General features: G+C 42.7%; 2 protein-coding genes across 2 annotated transcripts in view; one reads left to right on the top strand and one right to left on the bottom strand.

Moving 5' to 3' along the window:
• Positions 1-15,074, bottom strand: part of COG4 (component of oligomeric golgi complex 4) — a 34,923-nt gene extending 19,849 nt beyond the window's left edge. Inside the window, exons 1-8 of the mRNA XM_066242060.1 lie at positions 14,904-15,074; positions 12,271-12,353; positions 11,463-11,577; positions 8,861-9,035; positions 5,735-5,928; positions 2,628-2,733; positions 1,963-2,120; positions 1,220-1,275 (exon numbers count right to left, since the gene is read on the bottom strand). Of these exons, the coding sequence (XP_066098157.1) occupies positions 1,220-1,275; positions 1,963-2,120; positions 2,628-2,733; positions 5,735-5,928; positions 8,861-9,035; positions 11,463-11,577; positions 12,271-12,353; positions 14,904-15,074 (1,058 nt within the window). The remainder of the gene's footprint in view (positions 1-1,219; positions 1,276-1,962; positions 2,121-2,627; positions 2,734-5,734; positions 5,929-8,860; positions 9,036-11,462; positions 11,578-12,270; positions 12,354-14,903) is intronic.
• Positions 15,075-15,347: 273 nt separating this feature from the next.
• The window catches only part of SF3B3 (splicing factor 3b subunit 3), a 44,587-nt gene continuing 40,156 nt past the window's right edge, over positions 15,348-19,778 (top strand). The window contains exons 1-2 of the mRNA XM_066242809.1: positions 15,348-15,466; positions 17,325-17,462. Of these exons, the coding sequence (XP_066098906.1) occupies positions 17,393-17,462 (70 nt within the window). The 5' untranslated portion in view covers positions 15,348-15,466; positions 17,325-17,392. The remainder of the gene's footprint in view (positions 15,467-17,324; positions 17,463-19,778) is intronic.

The raw sequence follows: 19,778 nt of genomic DNA, 5'->3' as shown, positions 1-19,778 counted from the left end.
CCAAGCTCAAGCCAACAGCCCATGCTCAAGCCGGTGACTTCTGGGTTTTAAACCAGGGACTTTAGTGTCCCAGGTTGATGTTCTATCCATTGTGCCACCACTGGTCAGGCTGGACTTCCTTTTGATAAGCATATGTTATTTTTATTAGAAAAGTTAAAAGCCTAAAATTTTAGGATAATAGTTACCTTTGGAGGAGGGAGAGAAGGAAAGTTACTTTGGGGACTTCAAAGGTATTGATAATGATCCATTATTCTTTATGAACCACACATGTTATATGTATGTCTTGTTTGTATGACACATTCTACTTAAGAAAACCAGTTGTTGCCTGACCTGTGGTGGTGCAGTGGATAACACATTGACCTGGAATGCTGAGGTCACCAGTTCTAGACCCTGGGCTTGCCTGGTCAAGGCACATAAGAGAAGCAGTTACTATGAGTTGATGCTTCCCACTACTCTGCCCTCCTCTCTAAAATCAATAAATAAAATCTTAAAAAAAAAACACAAGAAAAAAACACACCAAGAATTGGCCCTAGCTGGTTGGCTCAGTGGAAGAGCATCTGCCTGGTGTGTGGAAATCCTGGGTTCGATTTCCGGTCAGGGAAAACAAAGAAAGCGACCATCTACTTCTCTATCCCTTTCCCTTCTCTCTCTTCTCCTCCTGCAGCCATGGCTCAGTTGGAGCAAGTTGGCCCTGGGCACTGAGGATGGCTCTATGGCCTCACCTCAAGCACGAAAATAGCTCAGTCGCCAAGCAATAGAGCAGCGACTGCAGGGGAGCAGAGCACCGCCTCCTAGTTGGCTTGCTGGGTGGTTCCTGGTCGGGGTGCATGCAGGAATCTGTCTCTCTGCCTTCCCATTTCTCACTTAAAAAATCAAAATAACAAAAGTAAATCAAAAAAACCTCCAAGAGTAAAAAATACAACATTTTAAAACATAAACCAGGCTCTAGCTGGGTAGTTCAGTTGGTTAGAGCATCATTGCAACATGCTGAGGTTGCGGGTTTGATCCTTGGTCAGGGCACATACAAGAACCAATCAATGATGGCATGAATAAATGGAACAACAAACTGAAGTTTCTCTCTCTCTCTCTCTTTCCAATTCCCTTCCACTCTCTCTTAAAAACAAGAACAAGAAAAACATAAACCACATTCTAAATGTAGTCTCTGAATGACACCTGATTGCCAATCCAAACACCTATGGGTTGAAAAAGAGAGGATTACCTTGGTTCTATTTTTTCTGTTGCAGAATTTCTCAAGTTGTTCTGGACATGACGAAACTGTAAAACATCACAAATGAGAATGCTCTTCCCCAACTTCCTCCTATCTGCCTATTGTTAGCCACTCCAAACTTCTGGGATACAAGAATGTTTAGGTTTAGTTGTTTAACAGCCAAGCCAAAAGTAGCCTTTCAGGACAATGAGCCAAAGGTTTACTTTTAATTTAGATGGTAATGCTCACCTCTATTGTTGTATTTAACAATGATGTTAATAGTGTTCCAATGGACTCCTGTCTAGAGTCCATGGGACTACTAAATCTAAGTCCTGCTCTTTTTCTGCTCAATGGAATGGAGAAATAAAGCCCTGAAAAAGCAAAAGTTACCTTTAGTTCTTAAGGGAACTAAGGAGAAACATGAGATGTATCACTTGACACTTAATAGGATCTTCACAAATAAAAGTCTCAAATCACCAGAAAGCACAGTTGCACATTCTATGAGAGAGAACTGGCTTACTGTTGCTATAGTGTTCCTGTCATGAAGTCCTTTCCAGTTCCTTCTCCATCCTGTATTGAGACTATCATCATTGTATTGAGACCATCAGGACCTCAAGTCCTGATAGGCAAGATGCAGGCCAGTCTGTATTTGGCATTCATTTTTCTTGTCTGCATCTCCCCCCACCCAAGTTTATTCCATTAGGTGTTCCTGGTTAACGCTATTTCCAAACCTTGGAGGAACTTCCCCTGCTTACCTGCTGGTGGTAGTTCCTCTGCTTGATGAACTTGTCTACCACCTTCTCCACCTGTCTGTCACATTCCACCTGCAGATATTTTATCAGGGTATAAAGTCTCCCTGGCCCATAATAGGTCTCCACTATTGGCTGGTGAGTTTCCACAATGCGGGCAATCCCTAGAGAGGAGAAAGTAAGAGGGTTGGATTCCAAATATTTTCTCCACAAAGTAAACTCTTTTCCAGCCAAAGCTGACCCAAGGTTTAACTCAACCCTTTCTGAGTGTTTCACCTCCCAAAATGAATACAAATGATTCCTGTCAGTGCTGGAAGTTGCTAAACAAACTTGTCTGTTAAATATGTTCTATGCTTGGTATACCAGCAGGCTCTTCCTATTATATTGTTAGTTTCTACAGGAACATCTTTAAAAATCAGCACTGCTCTCTTCCCAGTGATGTATTTTAGGGTTACATTTATTCTTAGAGTTTGGTCTTGAGGGCTAGAGAGGATCAAACCAATCTTTGCTAATCTGATGATGAATCAGGAAGTTAATTCTCCAACAAACCAGTATACAGTAAATTACAAGATTCATTTAAAGGCATCAGGTTGATGGGGAGAAGAAAAGCTAGGACACAGGTGTTAGGTAGGTTAAGGTCTATAACCTCCCTAGAGTGGAGAAAAGCTTGCCTTCAAACAGGAGAGTGAGTGTGTCTGCAAAGATGATTGCAGCTCTTCGATCACTCATGTCCATCCCTAGTACCAACAGCAGATTCTCTTCAGCTTTACTGGCCACCTGGAAAAAAAAAAGAAAAAGAAAATGCACATATACATATTTCTCACACCAAAGGCTAGCCTCAGTTTTCCCACTGCCTTCCTCTTCCCATGTTTCCCCTGATGCGTGACAGCCTAGGCAGCACAGCAGAACTGTCCTTGAGAGCTCTGTGCTGTGTAAGCCTCAGACAAGACAAGGAACTTGAACACAGTGGTAGCTGTTCTTCTACTCAGAGGTATAAATAATGCTTTTCTTCTCTTGAAAATATGTACTTCCATTAGCCAAGGGACAAAGTCCCCAATTTCAAAAATCATCTTAAAGTATAATTCAAAGTTATCATAAATGCCTGACCAGGCGGTGGCGCAGTGGATAGAGTGTCGGACTAGGATGTGGAGGACCCAGGTTCGTGATCACGAGGTTGCCAGCTTGAGCAAAAAAACAAAACAAAACAAAAAAACCCCCAAACAAAAATAACAAAACAAAAACAAACAAACAAACCACAAAACTTACCAGTTTGGACCCAAGGTCGCTGGCTACAGCAAGGGTTTACTCAGTCTGCTGATGGCCCGAGGTCAAGGCATATATGAGAAAGCAATCAATGAATAACTACGGTGTTACAATGAAAAACTGATGATTGATGCTTCTCATCTCTCTCTGTTCCTGTCTGTCTGTCCTTATCTATCCCTCTCTCTGACTCTCTGTCCCTGTAAAAAAAAACAACCCACAAAAAACAAAACAAACAAAAAACCCCAAAGTTATCATAAATGGTATTTTATTGAGCAGGATGAGGAATCTGAGCACTGTTGAAGAAACTTTTAAAGGATTAAAAGTGGAAGTCATTTTAAAGATAGTCCAGATGGCAAAGTATTAATTTTTAAAAAGGTACCATAAACAGCTATATTTAATTAATTAATTAATTTATAATTGAGAGATGTGGAGATAGTAACACAGACTCCTGCATGTGCCCCAACCCCAAGTAGGATTCACTTGACAACCCCATCTTGGGCCGATGCTTGAGTTCTAAGCTATTTTTAGTGCCTGAGGCTGCCACACTCAGATCAACTGAACTATCTTCAGCACCTGGGGCTGTGCTTGAACCAATCAAGCCACTGACTGTGGGAGGAGAAGAGGGGAAAAAGGGAAGAGGGAGGAGGAGAGAAGCAGATGGCCACTTTTCCTGTGTCCCCTGACCAGAAACTGAACCCAGGACGTTTATATGCTGACCGATGCTCTATCCAATAAGCCACTAGCCAGGGCCTGAGTTTTATTTTTACTCACTTTTCTAGAATGGATAAAACACAAACACTGATATGTTCAAAAGGAATAAAGAAGTGTTTGGTAAAAAGTTAGTTCTTCCTCTTATCTATGTCTTTAAATATAATTCCCATCTTTAGAGATGATTACTATTAAATCTTCCAAAAATATCCCATGCTTATACAAGCATTCATCTTTACTGCCATGCAATTCATTTTAAACAAGAACAGTAGCAAACTTTTTTTTTTTTTGTATTTTTCCTGAAGTGAGAAGTGGGTAGGCAGAGAGGCAGACTCCCCCATGCGCCTGACCGGGACCCACCTGGCAAGGCCACCAGGGGGCGATGTTCTGCCCACCTGGGCCATTGCTCCATTGCAACTGGAGCTATTCCAGTGCCTGAGGCAGAGGCCATGGAGCCATTCTCAGCGCCCGGGCCAACTTTGCTCCAATGGAGCCTTGGCTGCAGGAGGGGAAGAGAGAGATAGAGAGAAAGGAGAGGGGGAAGGGTGAAGAAACAAATGTCCCGGTAATCGAACCTGGGACATCCACACACCGGGCCAATGCTCTACCACTGAGCCAACCAGCCAGGGCCAACAGTAGCATACTTTAACTTAACAAACCACATATATTAGAGAGTGCATATATCAGCACACATGGAACTATATTATTTTTCTTAACAGCGTATTAGTGTTTCGTTATACAGAATTTGGGGGTGAGGTACAGGATGCACTGACACATAATTAAAATAAAAAACAGCCTGACCTGTGGTGGCGTAGTGGATAAGGCATTGACCTGGAAATGCTGAGGTTGCCGGTTCAAAGCCCTGGGTTTGCCTGGTCAAGGCACATATGGGAGTTGATGCTTCCTGCTCCTTCCCCCTTCTCCCCCCCCCCCCATAATGAATAAATGAAATCTTAAAAAATAAAAAAAAAAAAAATAAAGAAAACAACAACCTTCTCTGACAGACATGCCTGCTGGCATTTGCTTCTCTCCACCTAAGGTCAGGGAAGAGGGCTGAGACTTTAACTGTAGCTAGCTGCTGCTGCTGCTGCTTTTTTTTTTTGTGACAGAGACAGAGAGGGAAAGACAGGAATAGACAGGAAGGGAGAGAGATGAGAAGCATCAATTCTGAGGAGCTATTGCAGAGTGACCCCTTGCTTAAGCCAGCAACCTAGGGCGTAAGCCAGTGACCTTGGGCTCAAGCCAGCAACCACAGGGTCATGTCTATGATCCCACGCTTAAGCGAGTGACCCTGCGTTTAAGCTGGTGAGCCCACGCTCAGGCTGGATGAGCCTGCGCTTAAGCTGGCGAACTTGGGGTTTTGAACCTGGGTCCTTTGTGTCCCAGTCCACTGCGCCACTGCCTGGTCAGGCACTGTGGCTTATTTTGAGACTCAATCCAGGTATGAAGTCTTAAAACCACTAACCAAAAACTCCAAATGCTCTTAAAAGAAGCCAGTTCCTGGCTCACAGCTTGGAAAGGATGAGTCAACTTGTCAGAGAATTTGCATTTTAACTTTCTGATACTTTAACTTGATCTGTTGGAAATAAACATGCATCAGCAGATGTCTAGGCCATGCATGACACATAGTATACCGGCAATAGATAAATGCTGAATGAATGCATGCATCCAGTCTTGCTACAGTAAGAGCAGAAAAGGGGAGTCAAATCCAGAGGTGAGAAAGTATCCAGACACTGGATCTATGCAGTGCCCTAATATATAAACAGAGAACCATACCATTATCCTGCCAAGCAATGGGGGGCCATACCTGCTTGCAAAGGTATTCTGAGAACTTGCTTAATCCGTCCTCATGCAAACCCAGTAGTGGGAAGATCTTGAAGAAGCGCTCCACCTGGGGCAGATCCCCTTCCTCAGTGGCAATAGCAAATTTCTCTGTTACAATGGCTTTGAGACGCTGTTCGGCTTCCTGCAGCAATTTCAGGTTGGCATCAATCATGCTCCCTAGGTAACAGGGAAAATGAAAATTAATGCCACTTAGTCTGTGTACCACTTTTCATTAAAAACAACAACGTGTTAAACATTGACTGTGTGCAAGACATTGTACAGTTCTAGTAATATGGATGATTAAAAGATGAATTAGGCCCTGGCCAGTTCATTCAGTAGATAGAGCACTGGCCCAGCAGACATCCTGGGTTTGATCCTTGGTCAGGGCACACATGAGAAGTGACCACCTGTTTCTCTGCCTCTCCCTCCTCCTTCTCTCTCTCTTCCCCTTTCACAGCCAGTGGCTCCATTGGTTCATGAAGATAGTTCCGTTGGTCCAAGAGACAGACTCAGGTACTGAGAATGGCTCGGCTGATTTGAGCATCAGCCCCATACAGGGGTTGTTGGGTGGATCATGGTTGGGGCTCATGAGGGAGTCTATCCCCCCTTCTCTCATTGAAAAAAAAAAAAAAAAAAGGAAAAGATCAATCAGCTAGCCCTAGCCAGGTGGCTCAATAGATAGATACAGCACCATCACGTGAAGGTCATAGGTTCAATCTCCAGACTGGGCATGTGTGAGAAGCAACCAGAGTACATAACTAAGTGAAATGAGCTGATGCTTTTTTCTCTTGGTTCTCGCTCTTTCTCTCCCTTCCCCTTTCCCTCCTTTTCCTCCCTCTCATATCAATAGAAAAATTTTAAAGATGAATAAGCTATAATCGTCACAGAAGTTATAACCAAGTGAAAGAGATAAGCTTTGTGCAGAAATAACTAATAAAATTCAGTATATAATAGATACCATAATAAAAGTGCCCACAAATCACATTTCTGTTTGAGTAATCAGGAAAGGCCTCCTAAAAGTGACATACCATCTCTCAAAGATGGGCAGGATCTTGATACCTCAACAGGGGGAACATATATTTCAGGCAAAGGGAATGTAATGAATAAAGGAACAGAAACAGAAAGATAAAGTGTATTTGCAGAGTATTTTAAGTAATACTGTAATCATATGAGGATTTTTCAATTGTGCAGGAGGTTGTTGTCCCATGTTGTTCAAGGGTCAACTATATATGCCCTGACATTTGGAGCTCAAGAAATATTTGCATGCCTATATTTGCATGCCTGACCGGGCAGTGGCACCATGGTTAGAACATCAGCTTGGGACACTGAGGACCCAGGTTTGAAACCCCGAGGTCACTGGCTTGAGTATGGGCTCATCCAGCTTCAGGACAGGCTCAACAGCTTGAAGGTGGGGTCACCAGCTTGAGCATGGGATCATAGACATGCCCCATGATTGCTGGCTGAAGTCCAAAGGTCACTGGCTTGAAGCCCAAGGTTGCTGGCTTGAGTAAGGGGTCACTGGCTTGGCTGGGGCCCCCTGGTCAGGGCACATATGAGAAAGCAATCAATTAACAGTTAAGGTGCTGCAATATAGAACTGATGCTTCTCATTTCTCTCTCTTCCCATCTGTCTGTCTGTCTCAAATAAAAGAAATAAATATTTCCACAATGAATGGATGTATGAGTGAATAGTATGAAAGAAGGCTAGGAAAAAAAAAAGCTAAAATGGAAGACCTAAAATATGAGGCTAAGAGCTTAATAAAAAAAAATTTAGCCTGACCAGGCGGTGGCACAGTGGATAGAGCGTTGAACTGGGATGCCAAGGACCCAGGTTCGAGACCCAGAGGTCGCCAGCTTGAGCGCGAGCTCATCTGGTTTGAGCAAAAAGCTCACCAGCTTGGACCCAAGGTCGCTGGCTTGAGCAAGGGGTTACTCGGTCTGCTGAAGGCCCACGGTCAAGGCACATATGAGAAAGCAATCAATGAACAACTAAGGTGTCGCAATGTGCAACAAAGGGCTGATGATTGATGCTTCTCATCTCTCCGATCCTGTCTGTCCCTGTCTATCCCTCTCTCTGACTCTCTCTGGAAAAAAAAAAAAAAAAAAAAAAAAAATTATTTATTAATTGAGTTTAGAAAAACATTGATTTTTTTGTTTCATTTATTGGTTGATTCTTATGTGTCTCCTGACCAGGGAATGAACCCGCAGCCTTGGCATATCAGGACAATGTTCTAACTAACTGAGCTACCCAGGCCAGGGGAAGAATTTAGTTTTGTTGTTTTTTTTTATATATATTTTATTTATTGATTTTTTGTGAGAGAGAGGAGTGAGAGAGAGAGACAGAGAGAGAGAGAAGGGGGAGGAGCAGGAAGCATCAACTCCCATATGTGCCTTGACCAGGCAAGCCCAAGGTTTCGAACCGGCGACCTCAGTGTTCCAGGTCGACGCTTTATCCCACTGCGCCACCACAGGTCAGGCTGAATTTAGTTTTTTAAGTGGGCTATATGGGAAAGTGAAAGAACACACTGGTCAGAGAACAGGTATCTGGATTCAATTTCCTTTTCCATAAACTAGGAACAACACTGCCCTGGGATGATGGTCTAGGCCCCATATAGGGTCTACTGCCAGACATTTCCTAAGAACCTTTTTTTTGTGTGTGTGTATTTTTCTGAAGCTGGGAACGAAGAAGCAGTCAGACAGACTCCCACATGCGCCCGACCGGGATCCACCTGGCACGCCCACCAGGGGGCGATGCTCTGCCCATCTAGGGCATCGCTCTGTCGCGACCAGAGCCACTCTAGCGCCTGGGGCAGAGGCCAAGGAGTCATCCCCAGCGCCCAGGCCATCTTTTGCTCCAATGGAGCCTCAGCTGGGCTGCAGGAGGGGAAGAGACAGAGAGGAAGGAGAGGGGGAGGGGTGGAGAAGCAGATGGGTGCCTCTCCTGTGTGCCCTGGCTGGGAATCGAACCCAGGACTTCCACACGCCAGGCGGACGCTCTACCACTGAGCCAACCAGCCAGGGCCCTAAGAACCTTTTCCTGGTTGAGTGTGCCTAGTTCAGATTACAGATGCTTGTAACCTAACTAGGAATCAGGAGTTTAGGATACTGACCTTCTTTGCCCTGTCGGCTGAGTTCGATGACTGACTTGTCCAGACACAAGTAGCGATGAATGTGGGCCGCAGCCTGCTCATAATCTTCATTTCTCAAAGCAGTCTGAACTCCATCCATGCAGAACTTCAGGTCCAAGATATCATCAGCTCTCTGAATAGCTTGATAGAGCCGGTTCTGTAAAAGGCTTGGTGCTCAGAAACAATGCCCTGTTCTTTCAAAAATATCTCTTCAGGAGGTAGGGAGATTCAGGGACTGAATCTGGTTAACCACAGGTCCTTCTTGGCTCTCACTAAACCCGAAAGCACTACCACTAACAAAACTGTTATTGCTGATGACCAAGATCACTGACAAGTATCATGCAATTTAATTTATGTGACCAGATCATTCTACTAATGAAACTCATAAACAGGGATAATCCATATTTATACTTGGCTTATACTGTTAAATGTATATAGTAGAATCAAAATGTATTTGACATTTTGGAAGTGTGATGCTGTAAACCAAGTTATAAAGTATATGAATCAGCCTTGGCCGGTTGGCTCAGTGGTAGAGCATTGGCCCGGTGTGTGGATGTCCTGGGTTCAATTCCCAGTCAGGGCACAGAGAAGAAGCACCCATTTGCTTCTCTAACCCTTCCCCCCTCCTTTCTTTCTCTTTCTCTTTCTCTTTTCCCCTCCCGTAGCCAAGGCTCCATTTGAGCAAAGTTGGTCTGTGGCTAGCCCTGGGGGAAGAGAGTAAAGAGGAATAAGCATATGGTGACAGAAAATGATTTGATTTTGGGTGATGGGTATACAACATAATCAACAGTTCAGCTGCTATAGAAATGTTCACCTGAAACCTATAAACTCTTATTGATCAATGTCACCCCTTTAAATGTAATTTTCTAAATAAACTTTTTTTTTAAATAAAAAAAAAATGTGGCTAGTCCGAATTAAGGTATGTATGTACAAAATATACAATGGATTTCAAAGATTTAGTACAAATAAAAAAGATAAAATATCTCATTAATACCATTTTATAATAATTACATATTTAAGTGGTATCTTGGGTACAATGAGTTAAATAAAGCATACTTTAAAAATTATTTTCACCTATTTCTATTTTACTTTAAAATAAATGGCTACTAGAGCCTGACCTGTGCTGGCGCAGTGGATAAAGTGTCGACCTGGAACACTGAGGTCTTCGGTTTGAAACCCCGGGGCTTGCCCGGTCAAGGCACAGACAAGAAGCAACTAGTACAGGTTGATGCTTTCCGTGCCCCCCTCCACTGCCACTTTCTCCCTCCTCTCTAAAATAATCAACAAATAAAATCTTAAAAAAAAAGATAAAAAAAAAATATGGCTACTAGAAAATTTTAAAGTATATCTATGGTGTTAAGTATCTTCTTTTCCACTCTGAATGATTTTTATTTCATTTTCTTGCCTAACTGCCCTGGTTAGAAGTTCCAGTATGATGGTGAAGAGAACTGACATTTTTGTTTTGCTCCTAATCTCAGGGGGAAAGCAACCAGTCTTTTTTTTTTTTAATTTTTTCATTTATTTATTCATTTTAGAGAGGAGAGAGAGTAAGAGAGAGAGAGAGAAAGGGGGGACGGAGCAGGAAACATCAACTCCCATATGTGCCTTGACCTGACAAGTGCAGGGTTTTGAACCTGTGACCTCAGTTTTCCAGATCAACGCTTTATCCATTGCACCACCACAGGTCAGGAGCAACCAGTCTTTTATTAAGAAGTATAATGTCGGCCCTGGCCGGTTGGCTCAGCGGTAGAGCGTCGGCCTAGCGTGCGGAGGACCCGGGTTCGATTCCCGGCCAGGGCACACAGGAGAAGCGCCCATTTGCTTCTCCACCCCTCCGCCGTGCTTTCCTCTCTGTCTCTCTCATCCCCTCCCGCAGCCAAGGCTCCATAGGAGCAAAGATGGCCCAGGCGCTGGGGATGGCTCTGTGGCCTCTGCCCCAAGCGCTAGAGTGGCTCTGGTCGCAACATGGCGACGCCCAGGATGGGCAGAGCATCGCCCCCTGATGGGCAGAGCGTCACCCCTGGTGGGCGTGCCGGGTGGATCCCGGTCGGGCGCATGCGGGAGTCTGTCTGACTGTCTCTCCCTATTTCCAGCTTCAGAAAAATGAAAAGAAAAAAAAAAAAAAAAAAAAAGAAGTATAATGTCATCTGTGGGCTTTTCTCTGATGCCCTTCATCAGCTTGAGGAAGTTCCTTTCTATTCCAGTTTGAGGTTTTTTTTATTAGGGTTGTTGAACTTTGTGAAATACTCTTATTCGAGTTGATGAGATAATCATGTGGTTTTTTCCTTTATTCTTTTGATATGGTATAATACATTGATTTTCATATGTGAAACCAACTTTGCATTCCCACTTGCTCATATTATAGTCCTTTTTCTATGTTACTGGATTTGATTTGTTAGTATTGTTGAGAATTACATGTCTATATTCATAAAAAAAGTGGGTCTGGAGTTTTCTTTTATGATATCTGTGTCTAGTTTGGTATCTTGTGTTAGATTTTTATTGGATGGTGCTGTTCTAATTTCTAATGTGGTTGCTTTTCTATTGCCATCTATTAACTCAGACATCAACAGCATAATGGGATTACCTTGGCCAGGTCAAGCTGACGAACTTTGCTGGACACATTCTCAGCTAGGTTGCAGGTAAAAGTGATCATTCCAGCTAGCTGCTTTGCATCACCTTCTATCAACTGCAGGTTGGGACTAGAGATACACAATGTCAGCACACATATATCCATAGGGCAGAGAGTAGGAAGGAGTAAGAGATGGAAAAAATGTTTTTGCAGATGGAGAGACTATGTCTTCTACTTCTTTTGTACCTCCTCACAATTTTTAGCTTAAATCACTCTATTAACAGCTTTTCCCCCCAAAGAGTGTTTTACTATAAATTCAGGCCTATACTTAATAAAAAATTAACTTCTATAACTACTAAAAACATCCCTAAACAGGTATTGCCAAAGAATTAGAGAATAAATAATGCACTAACCAACAATCTAAGAGGATGATGAGATCAAATAGCAATTTTAATGACTAGCAAATACACAAAACTTGTAAACAGTGGTTCTCAAACTTAAGCTGTGCACTAGAGCCTCTCGGTATGCTTGTTAAAGTACTGACTCCTGAGCCCCCATCCAAGAGTTTCTGATTAGGTAGGTTTGGGGTGGGGCCCTAAAATTTGCATTTCCAACAAATTTCCAAGCAATGTTGGTACTGCTGGTTAAAGACACTTTGAAAACCACTTAACTGTAGCCTTAGGCATTCAGTTTACCTTGAGGTAATAATGCTCCTCTATATTTCATACCTAATTGGCATTATATAATAAAAATTTAGGAAAATAACGTATCTAGTGGACCCTGTTAGAATTTAGAATAGCTCTTGTGACATGAACAGACTCACCCCATTCGATGGAGAGTGACCATTTTACTTTCAATGGTGTTTTGCTGTTCCAAAAGAGCATCCAGCTCCTTTTCCACCACTTTCTGAAAAACACAGAAATATCCTGTCATCAGAATGGTCAGAAGGAACCCTGAGTTATCTAATCCAATCACTTAGCTGAAGGGTGAATGTCATTTCAAATGTCTCCTTTCCTTCCAGTAAACTCCTCAAGGACTTGAGCATGCAACAATTCTTGCAATTATCATACTGTATAATGATTCTTATGTGTATCTTAGTTCATCTAACAGATTAACACCACAAAGAAAAACCTCTATTAAATATCATTAGCATAGTGCCTAACACAGAATGCCTTTAAAATATAATGGCTAAACAAATGAAACTTTCAAAGTAGAAGTGACAAAATGTCTCTTAGTGTATAATTCTCTCAGCCAAGTCACTTACTGCATTATCTTAGTGTAACCTTCTTTTTTTTTTTTTAATATTTTTTTTTATTTATTTATTCATTTTAGAGAGGAGGGGGGGGGAGAGAGAGAGAGAGAGAGAGAGAGAGAGGAGAGAGAGGAGAGAGAGACAGGGGGAGGAGCTGGAAGCATCAACTCCCATATGTGCCTTGACCAGGCAAGCCCAGGGTTTCGAACCGGCGACCTCAGCATTTCCAGGTCAACGCTTTATCCACTGTGCCACCACAGGTCAGGCCTTAGTGTAACCTTCTTATGCTTGAGTTTCTTCATCTATGTAATGGAGTAATACATACCCTATAGACGAGGGGTCCTCAAACTTTTTACACAGGGGGCCAGTTCACTGTCTTTCAGACCACTGGAGGGCCGGACTATAAAAAAATACTATGAACAAATCCCTATGCACACTGCACATATCTTATTTTAAAGTAAAAAACAAAATGGGAACAAATACAATATTTAAAATAAAGAACAAGTAAATTTAAATCAACAAACTGACCAGTATTTCAATGGGAACTATGCTCCTCTCACTGACCACCAATGAAAGAGGTGCCCCTTCCGGAAGTGCTGCGAGGGCCGGATAAATGGCCTCAGGGGGCCGCATGTGGCCTGCGGGCCATAGTTTGGGGATCCCTGCTATAGACTATTGTGTGAGCCAAACAAGATAACAAACATAAAGTACTTATCAAAGTATGTGGCTTATGGTTCAATAACAGTTCAATAGGATCCAGACAGAAATTTCATTTTGACAGTCATCAAATACAAAACTAATATTGTTTTGTCTGTAAGACTGACTTACTTTCCTCCTAAAGTATCAAGTGACTCAATGAATGCAAATTTAGGAATGCTAATTCAAGAGCTCTAAATGTCGCCTGACCAGGCACTGGCACAGTGGATAGAGCATTGGCCTGAAATGAAGAGGACCCAGGTTCAAAACCTTGAGGTCCCTGGCTTGAGGGCGGGCTCACCAACTTCAGTGCAGTGTCAACCAGCTTAAGCAAGAACTCACCAAGTTGAGCACAGGGTTGCCAGCTTAAGCAGGGGATCATAGACCTGACTCCATGGTTGCTGGCTTGAAGCTCAAGGTTGCTAATTTGAGCAAGGGGTCACTGGCTCAATGGAGCCCCTGACCCAGGAACATATGAGAAAGCAACCAATGAACAACTAAGGTGTTGCAATGAAGAATTGATGCTTGTCATCTCTCCCTTCCTGTCTGTCCCTGTTTCTCTCACTAAAAACAAACAAAGTCTAAATTTCATAAATTGTATCTTGCTGGACTGTATCAAACTGCTAGAACTGGTGCAAAAGTTGAAAATATTAGATGTCAACGGTTCCCCCTCCCCAAGGCTTCAATTTCAATTGCCTTTTGTGTTCAACCTTATTATAAGTTTGGTTTTAGGGAATTGCTACTAAACTTTTAGATCAGGGTTTATATCTCTTTCTTTTGACTGGCAAGGAACGCAACTGACATTCAAAAATGTACTGACAGCACCAGGTTGTCAAAGAAAAGTAAAGGCAGCTGAAAGGGGATTAAACGTTGTAAGCTGAAAGGAACCCTAAAGAGAATAGAGTTCACGCTCTTCGTCTGACACAATGCCAGGGGTACAAGAGATAAAATGACTTGTCAGTTGTGCCTGAGTCTTACAATCTCGTTCTACAAAGTTCTGCATTTAACCGAAACGCTAAAATTACACCCCCAAATCATCCTCTACTAGAGACAGTTTTAAAAACGCTTGACCCTTATTTGCAATGACTGCAGGCTTAAATGAGATAATGGGGTGAAAGCATTTCAGTTTTCAAACTGCTAAACCCATGCAAGAGAGCCTTTATTTTTATAGTGAGAACCAGGCAAACTGGCACATACTCTTAACCTAACTGGACTCCCGCGTAGAAAAGGAAATACCCAGTCTTTTAAGAGCCACGGAAATCAAGGGGGGTGGGACGGATCTTCCACATAACAGGGAAAACAAGCTTGGGGGCATCAGATTGAATGGAGGGAGATTGCCGGTCCCAAGAACCACAATCAACTACACACTCCAGCTTCTCCAGTAGGTGCTTTTTTTTTGTTTGTTTCCCTCGGGAACAGGAGAGCTTCCTACAGTCCGGATTTCCCGACTGACAGCTCCTACGCCCACTGCCCCCGGATGCTCCAGGAAAAAGATTCAGCCCTCCCACCTCCTCGCCGCAGAGCCGTTCGTACACATCTTCCAGCTCCTGCAATTCTGTCAGGGAGCGAATAAACTCCGTGGAGATTTCGGAGGAGCGGCCTCCTCCCACTCCCTTAGGCAGCGAAGATACCCCTAACACCTCCTGAGCGGTATTGTGGTCCGCCATCTTGATCATCATTCCGTGTTTCCGGCCTCACGAGGTCCCCTCCTCGTTGGCGCGCAGGTCTTTGGGGCTGCCCAAGGAAGTGCCTGATGAACTCATTATTTAAATCTCTACGTACTGTACTTTAAAAAGTTTTTCCACTTTCTATTCTTCTGGAAAAACTGACGGTCATAAGATATGTATAAGTAATTTTTGCTGCGGGGTGGCTGCAAGACCGATGCATTAAAAAAAAAAGATGTTTATATATTTTTTAGGCACCGATTGGTGCCTTTTTCCGCCCCGCGCCAACCGAAGGTCCCTATCTTAAGCGCTAATGGCGGACTCCGGCATGTTGGCATTGGCGTTAGCTTAGGCCTTGAAGGAACTCGACATCCGTTGGATATCTACATCATCCTCCTGGCTGCAGGGTAAAGAAGCGGCCTCCCGAGATTTCCCCGGCTCACAGAGGCGGAGAGAAGCCAGATAGGAGTGTGCACTGGGGTTTTGTTAGGGGGTGTCTGATTCAGCCTAGGCCTGAGAGGCAAGGAACAAGGAGCAGGACGTAGGGAACGCGTGGTGCGTGAAAGCGGCCACCAGGAACTATTCCCTTTTTTTTTTGTCTACTAGGTCGAAAGGAGACCTGGCTCCTTCCTAAAAACAAATTTTTAGGGATTGAATAGCTTTTAGGCCCTGGGACCCCTTTGGACTTGGGGGAGGTGTGAAAAAGGGCGGGAGGGTGACCATAACGTATTAACAGCTTTTGGAACTAAGACCCTGTTTTAAATCTGCGTTTTGGTATTTGGTCAGCTTCTTTCCTTCTCTGATCCTCAGTTTTATCATTTGCAAAATAGGCAATATTACCTATCTGGAAGGCTTTGCGGTGTTTAAATGCGATGATGTTCATTTGGCACATGAGGCGAGATGGAGTGAGCAAAAGCAGGTTGTTTTTTTAGTAGTCACAAGAGAGAGAGAGGTAGGGGAAGTCACAATATTTACCCGATTTTGGCCGTTGATGGTTTCTTGTGCATATAGTTCTTGTAGTTTTAGGCTGATCTTCCGAAATGCACCTTCGTCTATTCCCCAAGATAAAAGAATAGCTGGGGAATGTGGATCCAACTAGGTTTGGAAAAAATGAATTCCAAGGACAGGAATGGGTGGCATCAGTTACAAAGGAACTTGAAGTGTAGGCCAAGTTTTCAGCTATAAAGAACGAAAAGGAGTTTGGAGGGTGCTTTTCCGGTGTTCAAAAGTAGCCTGTGGTTTTCTCTGCTTTTAGGGGAAAAAAAACCAATTGTTTACCTTTAACATGTATATATTTAATTCTATAATATGGATCACGTGTTAACACAGATAAGGGGTTTCATTATCTTTTTTGTTGCTGATACTTGCAACTTTGAAATTGTGTTTGAAATTTTATAACTAGAGCAGAGGTCTGGTTGTGGTGAAACGGACTCACACTTTGTTGGGGATGTAAATTGGTGTTTCTTTGAAAGGTAATTTGGCGCTATCAAATTTCATAGAGACATAGGCTTGTATATAGAAATGATGTATATCAGAGATTTTTGCAGCAGTGTACATAGTAGCAAGACATTGGGTACAACCTAAATGTTTTATCAGCAGGGATTGGCTAAATGAAGTTGAATGTACCCATTCAGTGGAATACTTTGTAACAAGCAGTAAAATAAAATGAGAAATCCTTTTATTGCTATCTCCAGGATTAAATAGTACAAATAAGTTGCAGTATAATGTTAATGTACACAATCTTTAGTTTAAAAAAAAGAGATAAAATAGAGTATTAAGGTATGTTTTTTGCTCATTCATATAGAAAATGTCTGCAAGGACAGACTATCACTTAGTGAAATTGATTCCCTCGGGCAGGAGAACTGGGTGGAAAGGGAATGAGTGGAGGGCTTTTTGCAGTACTTCTGAACATGTAACCTATTCAAATACAAGTAAAAGTAGACCTACTTACTGTGACCAAAAAAGTAAATACAGTGTATGTTGCATTAATGGTTCCCAGCATTTTTACCACCTGTTAATGTGACCTCAGACATAATGACTTAATTTCTTAATTTTTCTCATCCATTAAATGAGTGTTGTTATTAGTTACAGGTTTCTTATGAGATTAGAAGTAAAGTATATACCCGGCATATGGAAAGTACTCTATGAATACGTTGTTCCTCTATAGGCCTTTATTGTTTCTGCTACCTTTAACTAGAAGTTTCTATACAGAAATGTCTGTTAAAACAATTTCCCAGCTGTTATTTTTCCTTTATGTGCTCTTAGCTTGCTTTGACTTCGTATAATCAACGCCTGGATTGTGCAGTGGTGGGCAGCTCAGCCTTGTAGCCACCATGTTCCTGTACAATTTGACCTTGCAGCGAGCCACTGGTATCAGCTTTGCCATTCACGGCAACTTCTCTGGTAAGTTGTCCATTTACATTCTTTCTGAATATAATTTTTTTTTTTGTCTTTTTTTAAGTGAGAAGAGGGGAAATAGTGAGATTCCTGCATGTGCCCAACCAGGGTCCACCCGGCAACCCCTGAGTGGAGCCAATGCTTAGACGAACTGAGCTAACCTCAGCACTTGAGACCAATAGACCAACCGAGCTATTCTTAGCACTCAGGGCTGACGCTCAAACCGATGGAGCCTCTGGGTACAGGAAAGGAAGAAAAAGAGAAGGGGAAGAGTGAGAGGCGCAGTTAGTCTCTTCTCCTGTGTGCCCTGACTGGGGACAACCTGGGACATCTGCACTGGTCCGACACTATCCACTGAGCAAACCAGCCAGGGCCTAACATTCTTAATATTACTACTTTTATACTTTATACTTTTCAAATTCAGAGTTTTGAAAATTACAGGAAGTTTTTTAATCATTAGAAAACACTAATTTTTATAATGCCTTGCAGTTTCCACAGCGCTTTGGAGTACTTGATCTTATCAAATACCCACATGACTTTTGGCAAGTAAGGTAGCCTAATTAAGTGGTAGCATTGAGCAAATGAGAATGGATTGGGGTGGGTAAGAGTGGGATATAAGATAGGATAGGAATCCATTAACATAATGAAGACCTGATAATGAGATAGAAAACGAAGTCGGGGGGGGGGGTCCTCAGTTTACAACAGATCCGTTCCTATGACAGTGATGTAACCCACATTTTGATGTAAGTCAAAACACACCCTAGTCTAAGTCACTTACCTATTCTAACACAGTTGTAAAATCATAATCTAGAACATAAAAACACAGCAAAGCCACAGAAAAAGGAAAAGGACATAAATATACTGTAGTAACATAAAAAATGACAAAGCATAAAAAAAGTACAGTGCAAATGGTGTAAGCCAAAACTTCTCAATTTCTTTAAGTTTTTATGGGAGTGAGCATCATAAACTCGAAATGTCGTATGTCGAGACTGTCATAACCTGAGGACCCCCTGTATATGAGTTTCATCCTAGATGGCAGTGAAAATGATAGTAATATTGATAGCTGATTAGTTGAGATTAGAGGGAGTGTGGGCAGTGGAGAACTTAGTTATTTAGTTTAAAATTGATGACGACTCATCCAGGTAGAATTATGTAGATGGAAACAAGTTGACTGTTAAGCATTTGGAGGTATTGATTGCAGTTATGAAAGCAAGCCAACCTTTTTTTTTTTAAAGTGAGGTGTGAAAGCAGACAGGCTCCTGCACGCACCCCAGCTAGTATCCACTCGTCAAGCCCCCTACAGGGAGGGCGATGTTCTGCCCATCTGGGGCTGCTGCTCCTTTGCTCAGCAACCTAGCTATTTTAGTGCCTGAGGTGAGGCCATGGAGCCATCCTCAGCGCCTGGGGCCAAATCTCCAGTGGAGCCATGGCTGGGGGATGGGGGAGAAAGTAAGAGTGAAAAAGAGAAAAGGGAAGGGGAGGGGTGGAAAAGCAGGTGGTTGCTTCTGCTGTGCCCTGACTGGGAATCGAACCCAGGAATCCCACGCACTGGGCCGACGCTCGACCGCTGAGCCAACCTGCCAGGGCCACAAGTGAACCTTGTTAGGTGTGAGTTTAGAAGTAAACAGTATATTTTAGATGACATATTTTAAAGTTCTTTGAGATACTACATTAAACTGCAGAAAATGTTAATATGATTTCTTAGAGCAATGGCTTTAAAGATGGACTAGAAAGAGCCTTTGGAGGTTTTTAATCTTAGATGCTAAGTATACATTAATACTATTTACGGAAAGTGCTCAATTTTGCAGATTGATGGCAAATGTTAGAAAAATAAAGAGACCCTGGCCAGCTGACTCTGGATGAAGTGTCATCCCAGTGCACCGAGGACACGGGTTTGACTCCTGGTCAGGGCACATAGGAGAAGCAATGAGTAAACAACTAAATGGAATAAGTAAAAATGAAATTCCTAAGAAAGTAACCTGTGTAACCACTTTATTTACCTTTTTTTTTGTTTGGAGAGATGAGAACCGTCAACTTGTAGGTGTGTCACTCTAGTTGTTCATTGATTGCTTCTTATTCGAGCCTTTACTGGGGAGTGGCAGGAGCAGAGAGGGTCCCCAGCTGAGCCAGTAACCCCTTGCTCAAACGACCATGGGGTTATATATCTGTGATCCCACACTGAAGCTGGCGATCTCAGGGTGTCAAACCTGTTACCTCAGCATTCCAGGTACATGCTTTATCCACTGCCACCATTAGTTAGGTACCGTTTAACCATCTAAAAAATACTTTTATTTGTTACCATTTTTGTTAGTTTCAGTTCAG

This window comes from Saccopteryx bilineata, chromosome 9 (genome assembly GCF_036850765.1).
Source record: "Saccopteryx bilineata isolate mSacBil1 chromosome 9, mSacBil1_pri_phased_curated, whole genome shotgun sequence".
In the NCBI taxonomy this organism is placed as follows: domain Eukaryota; kingdom Metazoa; phylum Chordata; class Mammalia; order Chiroptera; family Emballonuridae; genus Saccopteryx; species Saccopteryx bilineata.
The sequence above is the reverse complement of the archived record's forward strand: the minus strand, read 5'-3'. Positions and strand labels throughout refer to the sequence as shown.